This window comes from Balearica regulorum, chromosome 18 (genome assembly GCF_011004875.1).
Source record: "Balearica regulorum gibbericeps isolate bBalReg1 chromosome 18, bBalReg1.pri, whole genome shotgun sequence".
Lineage (NCBI taxonomy): Eukaryota > Metazoa > Chordata > Aves > Gruiformes > Gruidae > Balearica > Balearica regulorum.
Genome location: NC_046201.1, coordinates 962203 through 980722, shown reverse-complemented (window position 1 = coordinate 980722; position 18520 = coordinate 962203). Strand labels below are relative to the sequence as shown.

Sequence of the window (18520 nt, the reverse complement as noted above, 5' to 3'; positions counted from 1 at the left end):
ATTTTACTTTCTCACCTCCAATTCAGGAACAATAACTGTGTTTGCAACAACTTCTTCCCATTTGTTTCTCTTCTCCTTGGTGGAGAGCCCATCAAACTGAACTGGCCCTGCAACAGGAATATTTAGTCTTTTACATCTGCAATATTTCAGTTAAAAGAAAGTACAGATTCTCTAAGCTTCCAGATGTGACATCCTTGCAAGTTAGCATGATGAGCCAAGAGCAATTACAGAGGTGCTAGAACCTAAACAAGTATCTTGGACTAGCTGGAGAGTGTCATCCAGAACAGCACACAGTAACTGCAGGTTTTGAGAAGCTTCCAACCCCTGCAAACCCCACAACCGAAAGACAAGTAAACAACCAAAAATTCTTCACTCCCTACAGTAAGAAACAAGCCTCAAATTTCTGGATCTTCCTCATCAGCTCAGCTACTGCCTGTTGGAAATGGTTTATTAGCAAAGATACTAAATAACCGCTGCTCTTAGAATGCTGGTGTAGCGTGCACATGTGACAGGGCAGGTAGTTTTCCTTACACTGGCCAGGGTGCTGATGGGGGTCTTTGAGGAGGCTGCCAAGGACAAGATGAAGGATGTTGATAGTCTCATCCACACTCTTCCCCAAAATTCTTGTCAGCTGTGCTAAGTCCTCCCGAATATGTTGCTGCAGGAACCTCACCGAGTCCTGCACCGGTGGCTTGATAATCTGTTGCAATGACTAAAGAGAAACAAAAGGGAAAATGAGCACAGCCACTAACGTCCAGTTAGAGGACAAGGCATGCAGAGCTGAGTCTTACCCCCACGCTATAGGATTACCTGCCACTCGAACAACTAAAGGCAGGTACGTGTGTATATGTGTGCATACAAGTGCGTGGAGGAACCAAATTCACTCCTGGGCAGGGAGGGAAGTGAAGTTGGGTCTTGCATCTTGAAAGACTGCCCTAGTTACTTGGCAATATGATGAGAAGGACCAGCATCATACAAAGGTTTCACTACATTTCATGTGGCAACTTGGAACTATTATTGGAAGATACCTGAGAATCTTTTGTGGCTGCCAGCAACATTGCCAAGTGTGTGAGCAAGCGTATCAGCACGAAGACAACGGGGGACATGGCCCGATCAGACACTCCCACTGTTTTTCTGTGTCGTGCATCTCCAAGGATGTGGCCAGTTTGAGTTCTGTCTTCTCTAGTCCTGTTGGAAAGTGTATATGTAGTATTTTTTTGCCTTGACAAAAAACACACGAGAGATGTCTTTGATACCCAGTAATGTCTTTTTGACCCATAAGTTCTCTGAATGCCATAAAAGCTGTCAATTAAAAGTGCTAGAGGGGAGTGAGGACTTCCAGTAAGTTTTGTACACAAATAAGCCAATTTGCTTGGGTTTGCTGGCTGATTACTCTTCCTTGGACATCTCCCTAATACATTTTCTATGACAGAGGCAATGTCCAGCCCTGTAGGGCAAGATTAGCCAACTCTGTGCTGGCTACACAAAAAACCACTGCTGTTATAATCAGTTACTTTGACATTCTTACACAAGGGCTGTAAGTGCTAATGCAGAGAATCAAGGAGGAGGGAGCACAGGTTATAGTTACTGGAACTGTGGTAGAAGTTCTTCAGTCACACTGATCCATTTAAGAAAAACGTTGCCTATTACTTGTATGTTGGTGTAGAACCACATAATCTCTATCAGCCTGGATGAGCAGGGAGATGAAAAACCGTAAACCAACAGCTTGACAAGACCTTACATCAAGGCAGTTTCTGCCAAGTCAGAGTTGTGCCAGCACTCCTAACAGCTGAGCCTCTTCCCCTCAAAGGCCCACGTCTGAGCTAACGGGGAATCCACATGCCACCTTTCAGGTAGCAGCATGAAGTGGTGGGTGCCTTTTGCCCTGAAAGCATGACAGGCAAATACTACATCATTTAGCTCTGAAAAGGTTAATGAATCAAAACATACTGGAATTCTCGAAAGCCAGGCAGTGATTTATGCTGTTCCCCTCCAACTGGGGCACCACAGTCGACACAGCGGCTAGTTTCCATGGGGCGGCCACACTAGCAAAAAGCAAAATGAGAACACTGAATTCCAGAGTAAGAGCCCCTCCAGCAGAGAAAGAGAATGAAACAAAGATCCAAACTGTAACTTGTTAATTCAAAAACTGCTACTGGGCAAAGGACCTCTGCCCTCTCTTGTTTCCTAGATTTATGGTACAAGCTGTGCTAGAGCTATTCTAAATTTTACATTACAGTGGCAAAATGATTAATATAGAGCTTAGAAAAATGAACCGCTGTGCAACAGAACATTAAAATGAGTAAACAAAATAAAACAGTTTATTGTTGAAAACACTATCTGCTTAAAAACCCACTAGTCTCCAATTCTTACCTCTCCTACAGTGCAGGGGTGGCCATTCGGACATGCTGTCAAGAAAGAGAAACAAACAGGACAGTATTATAAGACAGACATTTATGAAGACCCTGTTATTTCATTTCATAAGCACCATCATCTTGGAGCAAGAAATATGCTTCAAGATCTAATCAAAAGCACTGACAGCCCCAAAACTCAAAGGAGTGATAGACCCACAGAGGAATCAGAAGAAGTTTTCAGTGCTTCTCTCCTTGAGAAACAAGGAATGGAAGTCTGAAAGATTCTGCTACTGAGTACCAAATAGGCTGGGAAGCATGAATGCTCCCACCTCTGGATTCCTGGTCTGCACTAAGATCCTACTGTGGAAAGCAGAGAGCTGAAAGCTGGGCAGAAAGGTGGCAAAGTGCTCTTCTGCTCACACCACTTTAACATTGCCAGAAGTAACAGGGCAGGTCGTTTGCACTCTCAAACTTGGTAAACAGCTATAAGCTTGAGACTAAACAGAAGCTCGATGCACTTTGATGCATTGCCCCGATAAGCCATAGCTATAAATCTTAATTTACAAAGGATAGCTCATGCCGAAAAGAAGAGTGTGTCTGTCCTCACATTTGGACCAGTTTCACTCAAAACCCAAGGATTATCCTTCAATTCCTTCCACAGCCAGTCAGGAGCACTTACTGTACCACCGCAGAGCAGCCATTCCTTCCCAGGCCCTGGCCTGAGCCATTATGTCTTCTGGCATTGTAGGCAGAAAAGAGTGCTAAGAAGGAAACAGAAAAAAGGTGACAAATAAATGCATAAATCAGTTATTTCCTGAAGCAGTTGCTCACTGGTTCCTTATTCATGATGGGGAACAAGAGACATCTGAAAGCAGGGGTCATGCAGATGATATACACACTTTTTCAAATTCAACCTTTGAAAATCCATTCTTAGGAACTGTCAATATTGTTAAGCTTTGCACATGCACTCTCTGGACAGCCTGAGCTGGATTCCTCTTGGAGTGGCCTGATGTACCCTGGTGTGTACCAGCACGTTTCCTTACGCCTTGGATAGGCGGAAGAAGTAGAGCAGCAGGTCCCTGCCTCAGCCAGGGCTCCATGTGCCATTATCCTCTAGAGCATGCAGGTCTCCGCACTATGACCGGCCAACTGCTTTCAGACTTGCTCGCTGAAATATCAGCAAAAGTATTTGCCTAATACTGCTCAGGATGCAGAGGTACCTTGAAAAGGTACCAGTCCAGAGCTGCTGCTTGTGCTAATTAATCCCAACAACACTGAAATAATCATACACTGGTAATTCACAGCTAAAACAATAAGTTGGTGCTTTTGATGTTAAGAAAGGTTAGGTTATAGAGGATCCAGCAGACACATGAAAGAACTACCAATATGCTGCATTGCCATTGGAGTTAAATCTCTTTACCTCCATGGTGTGCGGACGGAATGCCAGATTCCTCAGGGGCTGCAGGAGGGGGTTCTGCCCGCACAACAAGACAGCAGCGGTGTGAACAGCCATCTCAATTAGTGCTCCATTGTGGCTGAAGCTTTGAGGATCCACTGTCAGAGATGGCAGTGTATTCATCACAAGAGAAGCTGCAAAGTTCTGCAGGTCTGGAGAATTCAGGACTTGGGAGTTCTGGATGAACTTGGTCATAGCATCTGTTTGCTGAAAGCACATATTTAAAAAAAACAAAACCAGCACGATATTGCCCACCAAACTGAAGAGGACTATCAGCTGCTTCCCACACTGTGTTGTCCCAGCTTTGCAAACATTTTCAGTCTGCTCAGATCAGGACATAACCATATTTGCGGCAGAAGAACAAGACTCTTCCACCAATGATTCAAATCTCATTCACCCTTATCAATGAAGCGTGTTTGTCACAAGCTTCCAAAGTGAAGTATCTTACCTGCTGTTTGGGATGAAGATTTGAGTCATTCACTCCATACAGGGAAGTGACCTCTCTGAAAATAGCCAGGAGCAGATGGACAGATTGTACAGCCGGGGAGCTGCTAGATGCCTAGAAAGGAAGAACTGATGATATGGTGCAGAAGAGGCTAGAGTTGTCACAGCTGAAGTTTGATAAGACTTCTTGTCTGGTTGCTGGATATGCCAGCTTCAGCAGGTCTGCAGTAAAGCTCTCCCCACAAATGAAGGGGGATAGTGCAGAAGTGGCTGTTCAAGCCATAAACGAATGGGTCATCTGACAGCACTCAAGCTGATTGAGGGTTTTACATCAGAAACCTCTCAACTATTTCATTCTTTCATTTCGTCCAGTCGAAATTGCGATCTCCCTACGCAGCAACCTGTACACGCCTTCCTTCAAACCAACACACAAGTGAAAAAAAAACCAAACCACAACCAGGGTATAATAGATGGTACTGAGACATTCAAAGGCACATTGTTTGCAAACTTCTTCCTGAAGATTTTCATACACAAAATGCATATTGGGAAAAGGTTACAGGTACACAGAAATCACCTGCTTGTTTTTGCGTGGCAAGACACAAGGCCAGGCAGATATGGGCGGGCAGGGGGCATAAAGCTTCCTTGATTATCTGCCTACTCTCCAGTCAGTTGGCTACACTGTGAATCTGGGTGCCTGTATTGCTTACTGTAAAAACAAACTGCTGCGATCTATAGCAAAGGGAGAAAAGCGAGGATGAGGCAACCAACAGAAATAACCTCAGAGTTACATATGCTAGAACACAAATGAGAAAACAAAGCAAACACATGTGTCTGCCAGGATAAGCCACAGTAACTTTCAAGCAAAGGCAAGCCAGGCATCCCCAGGGGAAGAGATGCTGTCTACAGGAATACAAAGCTTAAACACTGGCCATCCAGAACCCACAACAGGATTATGGTGGGGAGAATGTGCCCTACCTTTTGTGCCTCTAGAAGACCCTCAGTCGAACACTCAATCACGGCTTTCCCCACAGCATCACGCAGGACTCGGTAATTCTCGCCACATGCCAGGTAACGATCAATGTTATTAGACTGGCCATTCCGTACCTACATAGGGAAGAGCCCATGGTGAGCACTGTGGACATGAACAGAACCTCCTCTTCCTCCCAAGAACTGTGGCATTTCAGCCTTCACAAAGAGACAGCGGGCAGGCACAGCAGCCCAAACAGCTCCTGGCTGCCACAACAGACTCCGTTCAACAGAGAGCAAGAAGTCAGCTTCACAACCACTCCCACTGTGGCGAGTCCCCCAAGAGCCAGGCAACAGCAGAAACACCCCAGAGCAGCACAAGCTGAAGACTAAGAGGAGACCAGAGCCATCTCCAGGGAGACACCTCTTCTTTACCTGTTTCAGAATTTCCACTGGGAACACCCAATTAAACTGTGTGTCTGTGACAAGCTTCTGAGCAAATTCCATCCCATACTGACTAGCGATTTTCCGGACTAGGTAAACGCGATGCCAGTTGTTCTTGGCGAGGCTACAGAACACCCTCACATTTGCCAGGTAACGCTGCTTCTCCTCTACCTGGTCTTGTTCTAGAGGGGGGGAAAAGAAAAAAAAAAAAAAACCAAAGGCAAAACCACATCCTACTTTGTAAAACTTTTCTGTCAGCACTAGCCATAGCACCAAGCTCCTTTTACACGTACTGACTAACTACACGGGAGAACTCGAGAGCCCTCTCTTCCTCAGAAGCTTATCTAGAGTGTTTCCTCAGCTGGATTTCAGACAGAGGAACTGTCTGTTTATTCTCAGAGGAGCTGCTAGTTCATTTTCAGAGCTCTCTTATCTTGCTCAGTAATGGCTTTCCATTGTCTCAACTGCCACAGTGATGGTGCTCCCTAAGAACCATCTCCTGGGGTGCATTCTGCTAGCCTGACATCCTCGATGCAAGAGGTGGACACCAAAGTCCCTTGAATTAGTTACGTTACCGCACTTTGATGCTTCACAGACTGTGTAAGTATCTGAGGCTCTCCACACACTGTCGTCCTTTATTGGGTCAGCAAATCAGCTAAAAACTTCTTTCACTTATTTTTTGGAAGCATCTCTTCATCCTTTTTAGCTGTGCAGAGCTCTCATTCATATAAAACAATAAGCCTTACAGCAGTGATGTATCTGAAGCATCATTTATGCTTTATTCGTTTATTCATTACAGTTCAATTTCGTTGGTCCTAAATAAAATTTCATTGTTAGCATCCAAGGATAAAATAAATCTCCCTCCAAAGGCACAACTACCACGTAACTGCACCCTAGGGGTGACTGGCACAGCCTTGCTACTACTTATAGAGCACTTCTCATACATGGGAAAGAGGACAGATAATACTTGCTCCTAATGGCAGAGAAAAGCAAAAAGCTGATGCACTTATTCTTGGCCATGCATCAAAACAAGTTCTAGCACAGCACAGCTGCACTGACTGTGTCCAGCCCATCTCCCGTGGTGACTTTGCTCTGTAGACAGCATTTCCATCTGATAGCAGGACAATTAAACTTACCTGTGCGCTCACGCAGGTCAAAGAGCAGCTCTGCAGCCTTACTCAGGTACAAGCGAACCTTGGCTACTGCCTGCAGATACTCAACAGATGATTCCTGAGGAGATTCTTGATTGTTCTTTGGGAGATAGTTCTCTGGAAAGCCTCTGTCCCCAGGCAGATAGTTTATATGCTCACATCCAAGGCTGCCCTCAGACTTTTCACACATGGAATCCTAAAGATAGGCCAAAACATTGCACGAGTGGCAGAACCACTTAAATCAGATGTCCTGTGCATGAGTGCTTTGTATCTCCAATGCATCCCCACTGCAGTAAGCACATTAAACTGTTGTGTCTCTCATGGCACCCTCCACCCCAATGCCATTAGCTCCTCCCTGCGATCCCTCAGGTGCTTATCCTACACCTCTGCCGCATCACCAAACACCTTCAGCAACGTGCCCAAGCCCTCTCCTATATTTCCTAAACAGGTAGCTGAGCAAGGGAGTTATGAGCATGCTGACCGGCCACACATACCACATGTTCCAAGATGCCAAGCTCTACCTGTCTTTCCCTTAGCAAGAATACAAATTTTTATCCTATCTACAAAGTCACTGTTTTAATGAAAACTGTAAGAAATTAAACCTCTACCCTGCTGTCAAGTTTGCTTAAAGTTGTCCAAAGCATTAAAAGTTATGCCAGGGAGGAAAGAGAACAATTCAAACAGCATAATAATCTAAAGCTTTGCAAACAATAAAGTGTCTCTGAAAACAAGAAAGTAGTCCAGTAGTAGACTACTGCAACTAGAATTCCCCCTGCTTGCTGCACTCCTATGTTGGAGTTTGAGTCTTATCGGGCCTCACTTGACCCTCAGACACCTGTTCAAGGTGTCCAGGAGAAAGGAGAACGTATGTAATGCTGCAAACACACACAAGCCTTACTTGGGAAAGCAAGGCTAGTTACTGGAGAGCAGGTTCTGACCAGGCGATTTGAGATAATCTTCCTTTTGGGCTTTCTAGTTGGGCAGCTAGTTACGTGCACAAGAAACGTGCCTAAAAATGCACAAGGATTTCTATTCTTGACTTTTTTATTCCTGCAACAGTTTTATTGCCCAGCTCTTACCTATCCAGCACTCTTACCTCCAAGCAGTTGACAAAAAGCAAGTAGAGTTCTTTCTTATCATCTTTCTCTAAGATCTCATTGTGCTCTACCTGGGACAGGTAGCGCTGCACATCGTTTTTCACTTCATTGAAGCTACAGGAGAGAGAAACACCCCCTTACCACAACTGCAATACTGACAAATGTTCTAAATTACGATGGAACTACTAGTTATGTCCATGTGACAGGTGGGGGGCACTCTGGGTCCATCTGGAAGATGGAAAAGCAGTTGTGCCGTCTTTTGCCAGATGCCATCTAGCTTCACACTCTCAGCTAGGCTTTGACCATCGACAATGCCAAATTAGCAGTTCTAGGGCATTAGTCATCTGATCTATTTTAGGCATCTGATTTAGGAGTTGATTACACGTGAGAAATGGCTTTCTGTGCACTGACTGCAAAGGGAGGCTGGAGGAGCTAGGGTGAACAGAGCGCTCTGTGTGAGCATACAGAAGATCATTCTTGGTTAAATGCCTGTGGATGAGGAACATAGCTTTGCTGATCCAGAGCAGATCAATCAGCCGGCTATCTTTAGGTTACCCAAGCCACCCAGGTTCAGCACAGGTTTAGGATAAGAACAGCCAGGTAAACCTTGGCACAGACTGATCAGATACTTCACGCAAGCTACATGCAAGCCAGCCAAGTTGCATAACTAATACAACAGCACAGGATGAATTTCACCCACATTGACTCAAATTCAATGAATAGCATGGAAGAGAGGAAAACAATCAGATTGGTTTGATGAGGTCATGAAAAACAAAGCTGAACCACCCCCTAGTGCAACGTCCATCATCTGACTGCACTCACCTGTACTTCAAGAGGAGCTTCAGCATTACTGAGCGGATGATGGGAGTTTCGTCCACTTCATCGTTAAATGGGGACAGAAATTTGGTGTGGACAGTAGGGTGATCTGTGGAGATAAAAGACAAGTTTGGCAGGTGAGAAAGTGCCAAGAGAAGCAGCTCCATGAGGCTGAGCACCGGGATGAAGGGAGCTCACCTGAATCTTTCAGGAGGCTTCTGTGAACAAACAGCAGATTGAGGAGCTCTTGGATCACCTTTGCCTCAGGGGGTTCATTGTCCTTGAAGCACATGGTAGTGACCACATCTATGAAGAAATTATTGCATCTCTGCCGGAACAGGGCATTTCTTGCTATGGCATCTCTAGGGGAAGGGTAAAAAAAACATTAGGACAATGTTCAAATACAGAACCACTTCAATAATGGATGAAGCAAAGCAGACAGACAAAAGTCACCAAGGTGAGATACTTTTTCAGCTTTCCAAAAGGCTGGATTTATGCAGCACTTCAGCAGCATTATCTGCAAAGGCTGTATCACATTGACAACTAAGATCACAAATGGCAACGTGATGCCAGATACATTCACTGAGAGTTTTTCGCTAAGCTGTCACAACGCAATCCAAGGTGACAAGCAGTTCCCTTGTCCGATTCAGCCACTGAGAGTGCTTTAGCTTTACAGGGTTTTGTAACTACAGTTTTCTTACAGGGGCCAAGACAACTTCCTCCCTTACCTTCTTTGGAAACAATAAATGAAAAACAGACAGGACCTGTTCCAGTTCCAGAAAGAGCAGAGCAGAGTCCCCTCCACCCATTCTGCTCGTGTTGACAACTTCAGAGGTGCAAATCAGAATTTCTTTACACAACCAGCCCCACTGCAACACTTCCACCTTGGGCAGGGTGGAGTACCTGAGCTCCTTGGAGACATTTAAATTAACATCCTCCACGGCAACTCTGCAGTACGGACAATGCATCTGCGCCGGTACTAGCCACATTCTGATGCACTTCTGACAGAACACATGGTAGCAAGGCAGGCAGACTGGATCCTTTGGCTCTCCTAGGCAGATCAGACATGCCTTCAGACCATATCTGTAATTCAGAAACAGCAATGAACACAATCGCCTCAACGATGTCTTACCAAACACCTTTAATAAGTTGTTCATCAGCAACTAGACTCTGAGGAGATAATAAAAGACCTGTTGGCTAATGACTTAGCTTCAGGGTGCAGAATAAAATGGAACTTATTGCTCTTCATTTGGCTTCCATTACATTGTATGCAGCACTGCCTTACACCCAGAAATACACCAGTGACATAGGCAATATTCCTACTGGACCCTGCCACTTGTCTCAATGTCACTACCTGTAGAGTCTGCTGCTGACTTCATCCTTACATTGGCACAGCACTTTCATCACTGCAACAAAAGTTGGATGAGTCTTCATGTCTGAATCGTGCTGAAAACACTGCAGAGGAAAAGGACAAAGCCAAATGACTCAGCTCTACTACCCGAGACAAAAAATTCACATGATCAGCAGAAGCAAACAGGGAATAGGTGAAATCACATCTTTGCTTACCTTGGCAAGCAGCAAAGTATATTTTTTCACTAAATTCTCAAATTCTGGCATCACAGTGTTAATGCCAAACAACACATGTTCTATAAACAGAGACATGGAGAAAACCCGGTTCCAGTAGACTCTGTGGGAAGGAAAGTGTGATTTCAAAAAATACAATTTTGAGCTGAGAACGTGAATGGAAGTGCAGTATCAGGTCATTCTAATGACCTCACTGCTTTTCATGCTCACCGCTACAGCATTTGTGTACTTCTCATGCACCTTCTTGCCTTGCCCTTTTGGTTACAAGCCCTGCTTTTTCTCAAGGACAGAACATGTAACAGCACCTCACACAGTGAGCTTATGGCATAGGAGTCTGTCCTGCAGACAGCAGCAGCAGCAGAATTAAGACCACTGCAAAGACCTTCTCACACCTCTAACTTCTGTATGACAGGAAGTAATTTTAAAAAAACCCCAACAAACAATAATAATCATGATTAACTACACTTTCTTCCCTTTGGTTAAACTAAACAAGGTCAGTGAGAAACCAGGGTAGCTCTCTGGGCTTGTCTTCCAAGAGACGAGACTCAGTCTTAGATGCAATGAAGTTCCCCATCTCTCAGGCTATATACACATGGGATGAGGTGGGGAGACCTTGCTGGTTAACAAGAACCTAATGAGAGCTTTAAATAACCCCTGAACCCAGCTGGAATGCACTGGATGATACTGCTGTATTTAGAGCGAGAAACTACATGAGATGAGGAAAAAAAAACCAAACCTGTTTCTTGATGCTTACTATGTAATTGAGCCTAGTGGGAACCTGGAAAGGTTTGCAAGGTCTTCATCTGAGAATAGCAGCACCAGAGCAGCTTTCAGCCTGCACTAATATTTTTATTAACAGCTAGGCAAAAGATCAAGATTGTGAGCAGATCTGTGGTACATACTTGAGTCCTTTTAGCAGCTGATGGCACCGACTCCCACTCCTCTGTAAATCATTCTCTTTACAAAGAAATTCAACTGGCATACGAAGATTCTTCACTTTCTGCAGCCAGATCTCTGGATGGGCTGTCTGCACTTGATTCTCCAGCTCTTCTGCACATGCCATTGCAGCTAATACATCTAAAACCTAGATACACACACAGGGTGTCAGTACAACTCAACAATTGCATTTCAGAATTATTTATGAACCTTGGGCTCTCAATCTGGTTTGCTATAGCATGTGTTGTACTGAATAATGTTCTACTTGATTATCTTAAGCTCTGAAATTCTCATGCTCAGGGCTCAGAACATTAGCACATCCTATTAACTGATGTGAAAGCAGAGTAAACTATTTTAAATCCTGCCAGTAGCAATGATAATATAGCAGATTATTCCTAATACTGAGGATCCTGACTGAGTTTGTGCTTCCCACTTTACTGTTGCTGAAATCCAGAAAAGACTGGACACCAGCTAATTCAGCAAACACAGAGCTCTCTGCTAGGGCTGAGGATCACAAATGCCTGGTGGTGACCCTACCATCTCTGAATGTGGTATTTCATATCCTTCCTGGTTAATAAGGTAGTCAACCACACTGGGGTGCACAGCCAGGATCCTAGAAAAGTTCAGCAGGCGGCTCTTGAACCGATTGTAGCCAAGGTGGACCCAAGGCAAGGATGGCACCGTTTCCTCTCTTCTGGGAGATGTTGCTTTCCATTCCTTTATGCAAGATAAGAATGCAGTTTGCAGACACTGAAAGTTTAGAAAAAAGTTAAAGTCAGAATTTAAAAAGAACTTTCAGAATTCATTTTGTACTGCAAATCCTGGCAAAATTCTCTGAAAGAAGAGAATCAGTACTTTACAAAGACAGCTTTAAATGATGTGTCAATTTGTATAGGTGCTCCTATGGAAGTGCTTTGCTGAGTCAGGTCTCAGAATTTCAGCAGACATTCAGCATCAAACGCATCTGCTTTGCGGCTACCTTGCTATTAGTCTGTCTCTGAGGGGGATTTTGCCTGAGAAAGCAAGACTGATACAGAAGGGCATGTTCACGGGCATCACGCTCTTCTCTCCATCCAAAGGGTTTCCAGCTCTTGTTCCAGACACTGACCTGCAGCTCCTCTGGGGAGGACACACCGATGGTCAAGACAATAAAGTCTGTGATATAGCACTGGAAGACCATCTGCCTTTCTTCCTCAGTCAGAGCAGAGATAAATTTTCCCAGTGCAGTTTTCTGGAAGATATCCACAAACTTCTCAGCTTGGTCTGGAAAACGAGAATGCAGAGAAAAGCTGAATATTAGGAGGAGGCTGGGTTTGACACAGCTTCTATCCTAAAGAGACTGACACCTAATTAATCACTGATGCATACAGCACTCCCCTCATACAGACCACAAGAAGGGATCTGAGGCCAGACCTCCTTAGCCCAGGCACCAGTCGTATTTACGGAATCTCGCCTTGCCATTAACTCTTGGCAATTCCACAGCATTTTGAATACAAGGGCACAGAATACGTGAGAAAGACTAATAGCGAGAAGCACAAAGAAAACCCAGTTGCACAAAGCTCTGCTGGCTCCTATGAGCACAGAGGGACTGAAGGTGACTCCAGGGTCACAGAAGGGTAGAGACACAGTAGCAACAAACTGGAGCTAACCAGGCAGGTGGATGGAGATGCCCTGTGTCATGAGCTCAGTCCAGGTTCTTACCTTCAGTGTTTTGCATATATTGAGCTTCCAACCACATCTCATCCAAGTACTCCTTTATCCTCCAGCTGAAGGGCATCTCATTCCCAGCATCAGCAGACACCATCATGTTGTTCTGCACCAGAATGATCCCTGGCTGAGAGCTAGGAGATTAAAAGGTCATTAATGGACTGGGCTTTTGCCTGGGAAACACATTCAGACAAGAGGCAGGAAGCTGCAGAAAGCAAGAAATTAGCCCTAGAAGGGGATGAGGGAAGGGGAAAGAACTGAAGGACTCGTTAATACAGCTCATCCTGCCAACTGCGTAGCATTAGAACTTACTCAGTAAGCGTTCCCCAGCAAAAGGGCTGTAATGGCCGGAGATGTGGGCTCCAAGGGCTGGGTAAGAAGTGTGAGCATGCCAAGAGCTAGAGAGCAAAGCCCAGGAGCACTGGGGATAAGGCAGGAAGAACAGACTTCTGAAGTCACCAAGAACCGCCCTGCTGCCTTTGGCACAGCACAGGGGAGCAACCAGCAGTGTTCATCTCCCGTGTGGGTTTTAAGCCAGTGCTGGGCTGGTCCCAGTGCTGCCAGCCAGCCCTCCTGCTGCTCTCTCCAGTGGCTCACCTGTTCTTACCCACACCGTAAGGGACAGTCAGGAGTTTTGTGTCACTGAAGATGAACATCCACAGGTTTGTCACCCACTCAGCTGCAGGCCTGACCAACAGCTCCAGATTGCCATTCCTGTCTATGACAGCAATCAGGAGGGCCAGGAATGGAGTGATCACGTTCTGGACTCGCTTCCACAAGGTGTGCCTTTGGGGGCAGAAAGAGACCAAGAAACCCAGAGGGAAGGTGAGCAACAAGATCAGCAAATCAGGAGGTGGTCGTCCTGAAAAATTGCTGACATTTGCATGTGAGAAAGTCCTTTAAGTGCTTTTAAGGGGAAAACCCACCACCAACTGAAAGACCTACACTTCTCTCACTCGTGGCTTGCCGGTAATCCCACTGTTCCACTGAAAGCACTTGTGCATTCATGCATTTCTGTCCGGTACAGCCCATTTGGCTCTAAGTCACCCTCCCTCAGGAGCCAGGAGAGGACAAAACTGCCTTCGGAGAGTTTCCAGCACAGACTGGAGACTGACACTGCAAATGTTCAGATTACACAAAACTGCTGTCTGCTGCACAGCTGCCATTTGCAGACTTTTCTTGGAAGCCTGCAGGTTACAAGATACTGCTGCTGTCCTCACCTGAAGGTGCCTGCCTCCTGGAGAGCACTGAGGTTGGAAGCCTCCCGAAGCACCCAGTTTTTTGGGTGAAAGGAATTTTCTTCTTGCTTTTTCAAGAGGCTGTACAGACGAGCCTTTGTTATCTTCAGGAAAGAGGCTAGAAAACAACAGGGAACTTGCATTTTTCTCTTCTATTGGCATTGGACCCAAACCCAAATATCACACCAAGCACAGCATTTCATAATTCTTTCAATAATTGGCCAAGGGGAAAAGAACAGCCACCAGAGCTAGCACATCCAGAGAAAAAGCCAGGACCTGAACTCCAGGAAAAGCCCTACAGCCATCGAAGGAGTGACAAGACTGGAGCAGACACACACTCTTGGGAGATTCCCTGGGAGATCCACTTGTCTATGCTACAGCAAGGACCACTGACCTTTGGGTCCCCAGTGAATTAACAGGTTTTGATAGTCCCCTAGATGCTCAGGGACACTACCTTCTGCAGCCAGGGAGCACATACCTTTCAAGTCATCCTCTTGGGACAGAAGGCCAAGGAGAATCTTAATTCGCTTTCTGCTTCGACTAAGATCTTCATTTTGGTCCTGTAGCATCCCCACGGCACTTTGTATGCAGGTCCTCAGGAGTACAGTGGTGTCCAGGATTTCACCCTTCCCAGGAACAGCATGAAAACAAGTTCATTGCACTTCAGTTCTACACCTTTACCCCTCTTAAAACAATTACAGTGCTCTCTAGAAAGGGCTGGTCCCCCTGGCATCCCACCTCCCAGTTTTCCTCTCATCTCAGGCTGCAAATCTAAGTTCTTCTTTTGGTATCAAGTACACGACGCAACTTCTGTGGCCCTTTCAAATTGGCATGCCCACGGCATTTGTATAGACTCCTACAGGGGAAAAATTCAGCAGTTCAGGGAAAACAGTGGAAATAAGTGTGACTAGGGAAAATATGCCCTCCCTGGGAGATGCTGAGGCATTAGAGGGGCAAAAGCCACATGCAGTCACCCTGGCACTGGGCAGCCTCCAGCTGATGCTCTCAGGGGAACATGAGCCAGTCTGAACATGGCTGCACCACAGCAAAGTCCACAGCCAAGTCCAGCATGGCTTTAAAGGCATGCCTCAGCCAGAAAGCACCAACAGCGGGAGCCTCAGGCTCAGAATCACAGGTCTCAGCTTCAGGGTGTAGAAAGATAACAGACGCTTTTAAAGATGATTTTTAAAAAGTTAGGAGCATGAAATGACTACGGAATTGGAGAGTCCTCAGAATGGTTTACTACTCTAGTGATGCTGATTTTGATTGGGCAGCAGGGGGAGGAATTTGTGTCTGATCATTAACATTCATGATGCAAATAATACTCCCGATGAATTTCAAGTGAATGGGGACAGAAAGGTGTGCTGTACCTACGGATGACAGAGAGCAGAGAGCCATATCAACAGCTGAGAAGCAAACAAATGTATTTGGAACTGACCTCACAGTGCTCTGCTTCTGGCACTGATGTTTCAACCTCCACCATGTTTTCCTCCTGTTCTCCATTCACAGGCAGAGCTGCAACTAAGGTGTAGAATTTTTATTAGAAAGAAGCAGTACACTACTGCATCTGTCAGGTAAGAGTTTATTTAGCAACGGCATCCCAGAGCAGCAGAACATCTGTCAGAGATCCATTATCACCCACATGAGTAGCTGAGATCCACCTCTCTCTAAACACAGCTACAGCTGCTAGGGCTGTCAAGCTTCACACAGCGAGAACTGGAAGAAGTATGATGCTCAGAGCTAATGCACTAAGCTCTACCAGAATCCTGTAAGGCAGTATGGTGAAAGGAAACAGTGTAAGAAAAAAACTGAGGGGAAAGAAAGTCTTTTCTAACCTTCCTACAGGTTTAGCACAGCCTCCCGTGTCAAGACTGAGCACTCAGGGTGTTGAGCAGTGCAAATACTGCATTTTTGTCAAAAGAAAAAGGGAAAGCTACTAAATTAACTTACTTGATGACCCAAGGTTGCAGTAATGAACTAAATACAAATACAAGTTGGTAGCCATGTGGTGACCCCCGCAAAAAACAGATGCTGAGCAGGGAAAATCATTAGATGCATTGTACCAGCCATAAGTTCCTCAAGCACCAAGTCTGGGAACCACATCTCCCCTTTTCCCCACCGGCACATCAACACCACTGGCTGGCACAGCCAGCATGCAGCTCACCTTTGGTTTTACCGGAATCCTCAGAGAACAGCTGGCTGATGGTGAGGTTCTGCAGGGCAGTCATATCGGAGATCATGTCTTTGGATCTGCGGAGATCGTCTATATGCACTGACTGCCACAGTCCTAAAGACAGAGGACAAAAAAAAAAAAAAAAAAAAGATCATTTCACATCTGCAGCATGCTCTTCTAGAAGAGCTTCCCAAGAATCATCTCCCAGTACCTGTGGGCTAGCAGTTCACATTCAGAGTTTGCTTACTCTCACTTCTTGATGGGAAAGCAGCAATTCGCTTTGAACATGTGAATGCACGCTACCCTGACTGACAGGACGTGCACACTACTGGGGCTTTGAGGGTCTCGGAACCCAGCGCACACAGCAGGAACCTGCTGCTGAGAGCAGAACACGTAAGCACGTACTCAGGAGCCTCCTGGAGGACAACGTGCCAATGCCATTAGCATCGTGTTTGTTGGCTGCTCTCCAGCTGACTAGAAAGAGGACTCGTGTCAGTGGGCAAGGCAAGGTGCTCTCACACAAGAGATGAGGACTCCAAGGTACTGACCCCCCAGGGGCAGTCCCCGTGGGTAAGGGAAGCAGCTCTGACAACCCACAGGACACACCAAGTCCAAATTTTAAGCATTAAAAAGGAAGGTGAACAAAAGAAATGTTGCTCTGGTGTGTTTGCGTGAAGCCAGTTGAAGAGTGCAGAGCGACAGATGACCAGACCCACCTCCATGGAAGCCCACGTAGGATGTTCCTCCTTCCACCCGGGAAAGCTTCATAATAAAGTAAACAAAGACGGAGACTTCTCCCAGGTCCACCTTGTTGATTTCATTAACAACAGTGTATCTACAACAAAGAGGAAATGCTGCTGGCAGATCAAAGACAGATGAAAGTTCATGGCCCCAAGTCTTCCCTCTGTAAGAGAGGGCACATTTTTCCCCCCCCTACAGATACGAGTGATTTGCTCGCCCCTTCCTCCCAGCCTGCCACCTCTAGCTATGCCTCGAATGGTCACCCTGATCCTCAGCTCTTCAGGACTTCTGCAGCCAATGGCAAGAACTCATGCTTCAAAGGGATTATCTGGTAACTTGACTCAGCCTAGTTTATTTTGACTTGGGTTATGAGTTATTTGAAGTACAATTGGTGCTTCTAGATTCATTCCATTACAGAATAAACAAAGGATTAGACATTCCTGATTCTGAAATCCCCAGAACAGCACTAATAATTAAATGGGGGTGAGAAGCCACAAAGCAGAAGCTAGCTGGGAACCACTTCACACTTGACTTACTTGGCTGAGGCGATGAGCTGGGCATTTTGAGAGTCATCTTCAAAGTCTGTCTGAATAATAAGGACTTTATTTCCTGGTGTGGCATCAAGGAAATCTCTGAAGAGTGAAAGGGGATTTAAAAGTCACCAAGTGTAAAAACAAAACATCAAAGACTGTAGAAGTAGTCAGTCCACATTAGCTTTGGCTGCTGCAGGCAGGAGGAGAGATTAAAACACTCATCCTATAGGGATGGTATAACTTCAAAACCCAGGCTCAGTATGATGGAGCTCATGCAGCTTGCACCGAGCCAGCCCACTGTTCAGCACAGCATGGCCTCGTGCCTCCCTTCTCCGCATGGGTTACTCCAAATCTCTGCCCACGCATCTTCCACCCAGATGACAGCCTGCTCAGAGCAGGCTAATGCACAGCCAGACTCACCGGATGCACTTCAGGAATGAGTACTCCGTGTCAAACTGCTGCAGAAACAGGATTTGAGGCCTTTGTGCTTTACCCTGCACTTCTCTCTCCAGGCAAGCAGTGTCAGCACTGGTGAGAAGCCTCGAGAAGGTGGTGACCTGGGAGTGCAAGATGTAGGTTTGCTCTTTGCTCAGGAAGGCAGTAGAGACTTACTCATCTACGCTCCCAGATGCTGCTAACTTGCTGCAGAGCTGGACTGCACCCTAAAAAACCCATTTATTTGGTCTGCCAGTAGGCAAAGGGTCAACACAGGCTGTTACACCAACCCAGGGCCGCTGCTGAGTAACTGGACGCACTGACGCGTGGTGCTGGCAGAGACGGGACAGCTGAGAAGGGGCAGCCAAGGCTTTGAGAAGGGTCTCGTGAAGCTCTGCAGCGTGCTTTCCCTGCTAGGCTGCCTTTCCTGCAGCACTCGGGGAGC

At 45.9% G+C, this 18520-nt stretch overlaps 1 protein-coding gene across 5 annotated transcripts in view; it reads right to left on the bottom strand.

The window, feature by feature from the left end:
- RNF213 (ring finger protein 213) overlaps nt 1-18520 on the bottom strand; it is a 52350-nt gene that overhangs the window by 5528 nt on the left and 28302 nt on the right. For all 5 annotated transcript variants that reach the window (XM_075771061.1, XM_075771065.1, XM_075771060.1 and 2 more), the window contains 29 exons: nt 18061-18197; nt 17644-17739; nt 17083-17201; nt 16358-16480; nt 15632-15714; nt 14672-14819; nt 14176-14311; nt 13553-13741; nt 12950-13089; nt 12357-12511; nt 11786-11998; nt 11215-11396; nt 10295-10415; nt 10083-10183; nt 9632-9811; nt 8927-9090; nt 8735-8837; nt 7912-8026; nt 6801-7011; nt 5656-5846; nt 5230-5358; nt 4259-4369; nt 3775-4017; nt 3034-3115; nt 2374-2408; nt 1951-2045; nt 1029-1188; nt 532-712; nt 16-107 (listed from right to left, as the gene is read on the bottom strand). In XM_075771061.1, coding sequence (XP_075627176.1) covers nt 16-107; nt 532-712; nt 1029-1188; nt 1951-2045; nt 2374-2408; nt 3034-3115; nt 3775-4017; nt 4259-4369; nt 5230-5358; nt 5656-5846; nt 6801-7011; nt 7912-8026; nt 8735-8837; nt 8927-9090; nt 9632-9811; nt 10083-10183; nt 10295-10415; nt 11215-11396; nt 11786-11998; nt 12357-12511; nt 12950-13089; nt 13553-13741; nt 14176-14311; nt 14672-14819; nt 15632-15714; nt 16358-16480; nt 17083-17201; nt 17644-17739; nt 18061-18197 — 4035 coding nt within the window. The remainder of the gene's footprint in view (nt 1-15; nt 108-531; nt 713-1028; nt 1189-1950; nt 2046-2373; nt 2409-3033; nt 3116-3774; nt 4018-4258; nt 4370-5229; nt 5359-5655; nt 5847-6800; nt 7012-7911; nt 8027-8734; nt 8838-8926; nt 9091-9631; nt 9812-10082; nt 10184-10294; nt 10416-11214; nt 11397-11785; nt 11999-12356; nt 12512-12949; nt 13090-13552; nt 13742-14175; nt 14312-14671; nt 14820-15631; nt 15715-16357; nt 16481-17082; nt 17202-17643; nt 17740-18060; nt 18198-18520) is intronic.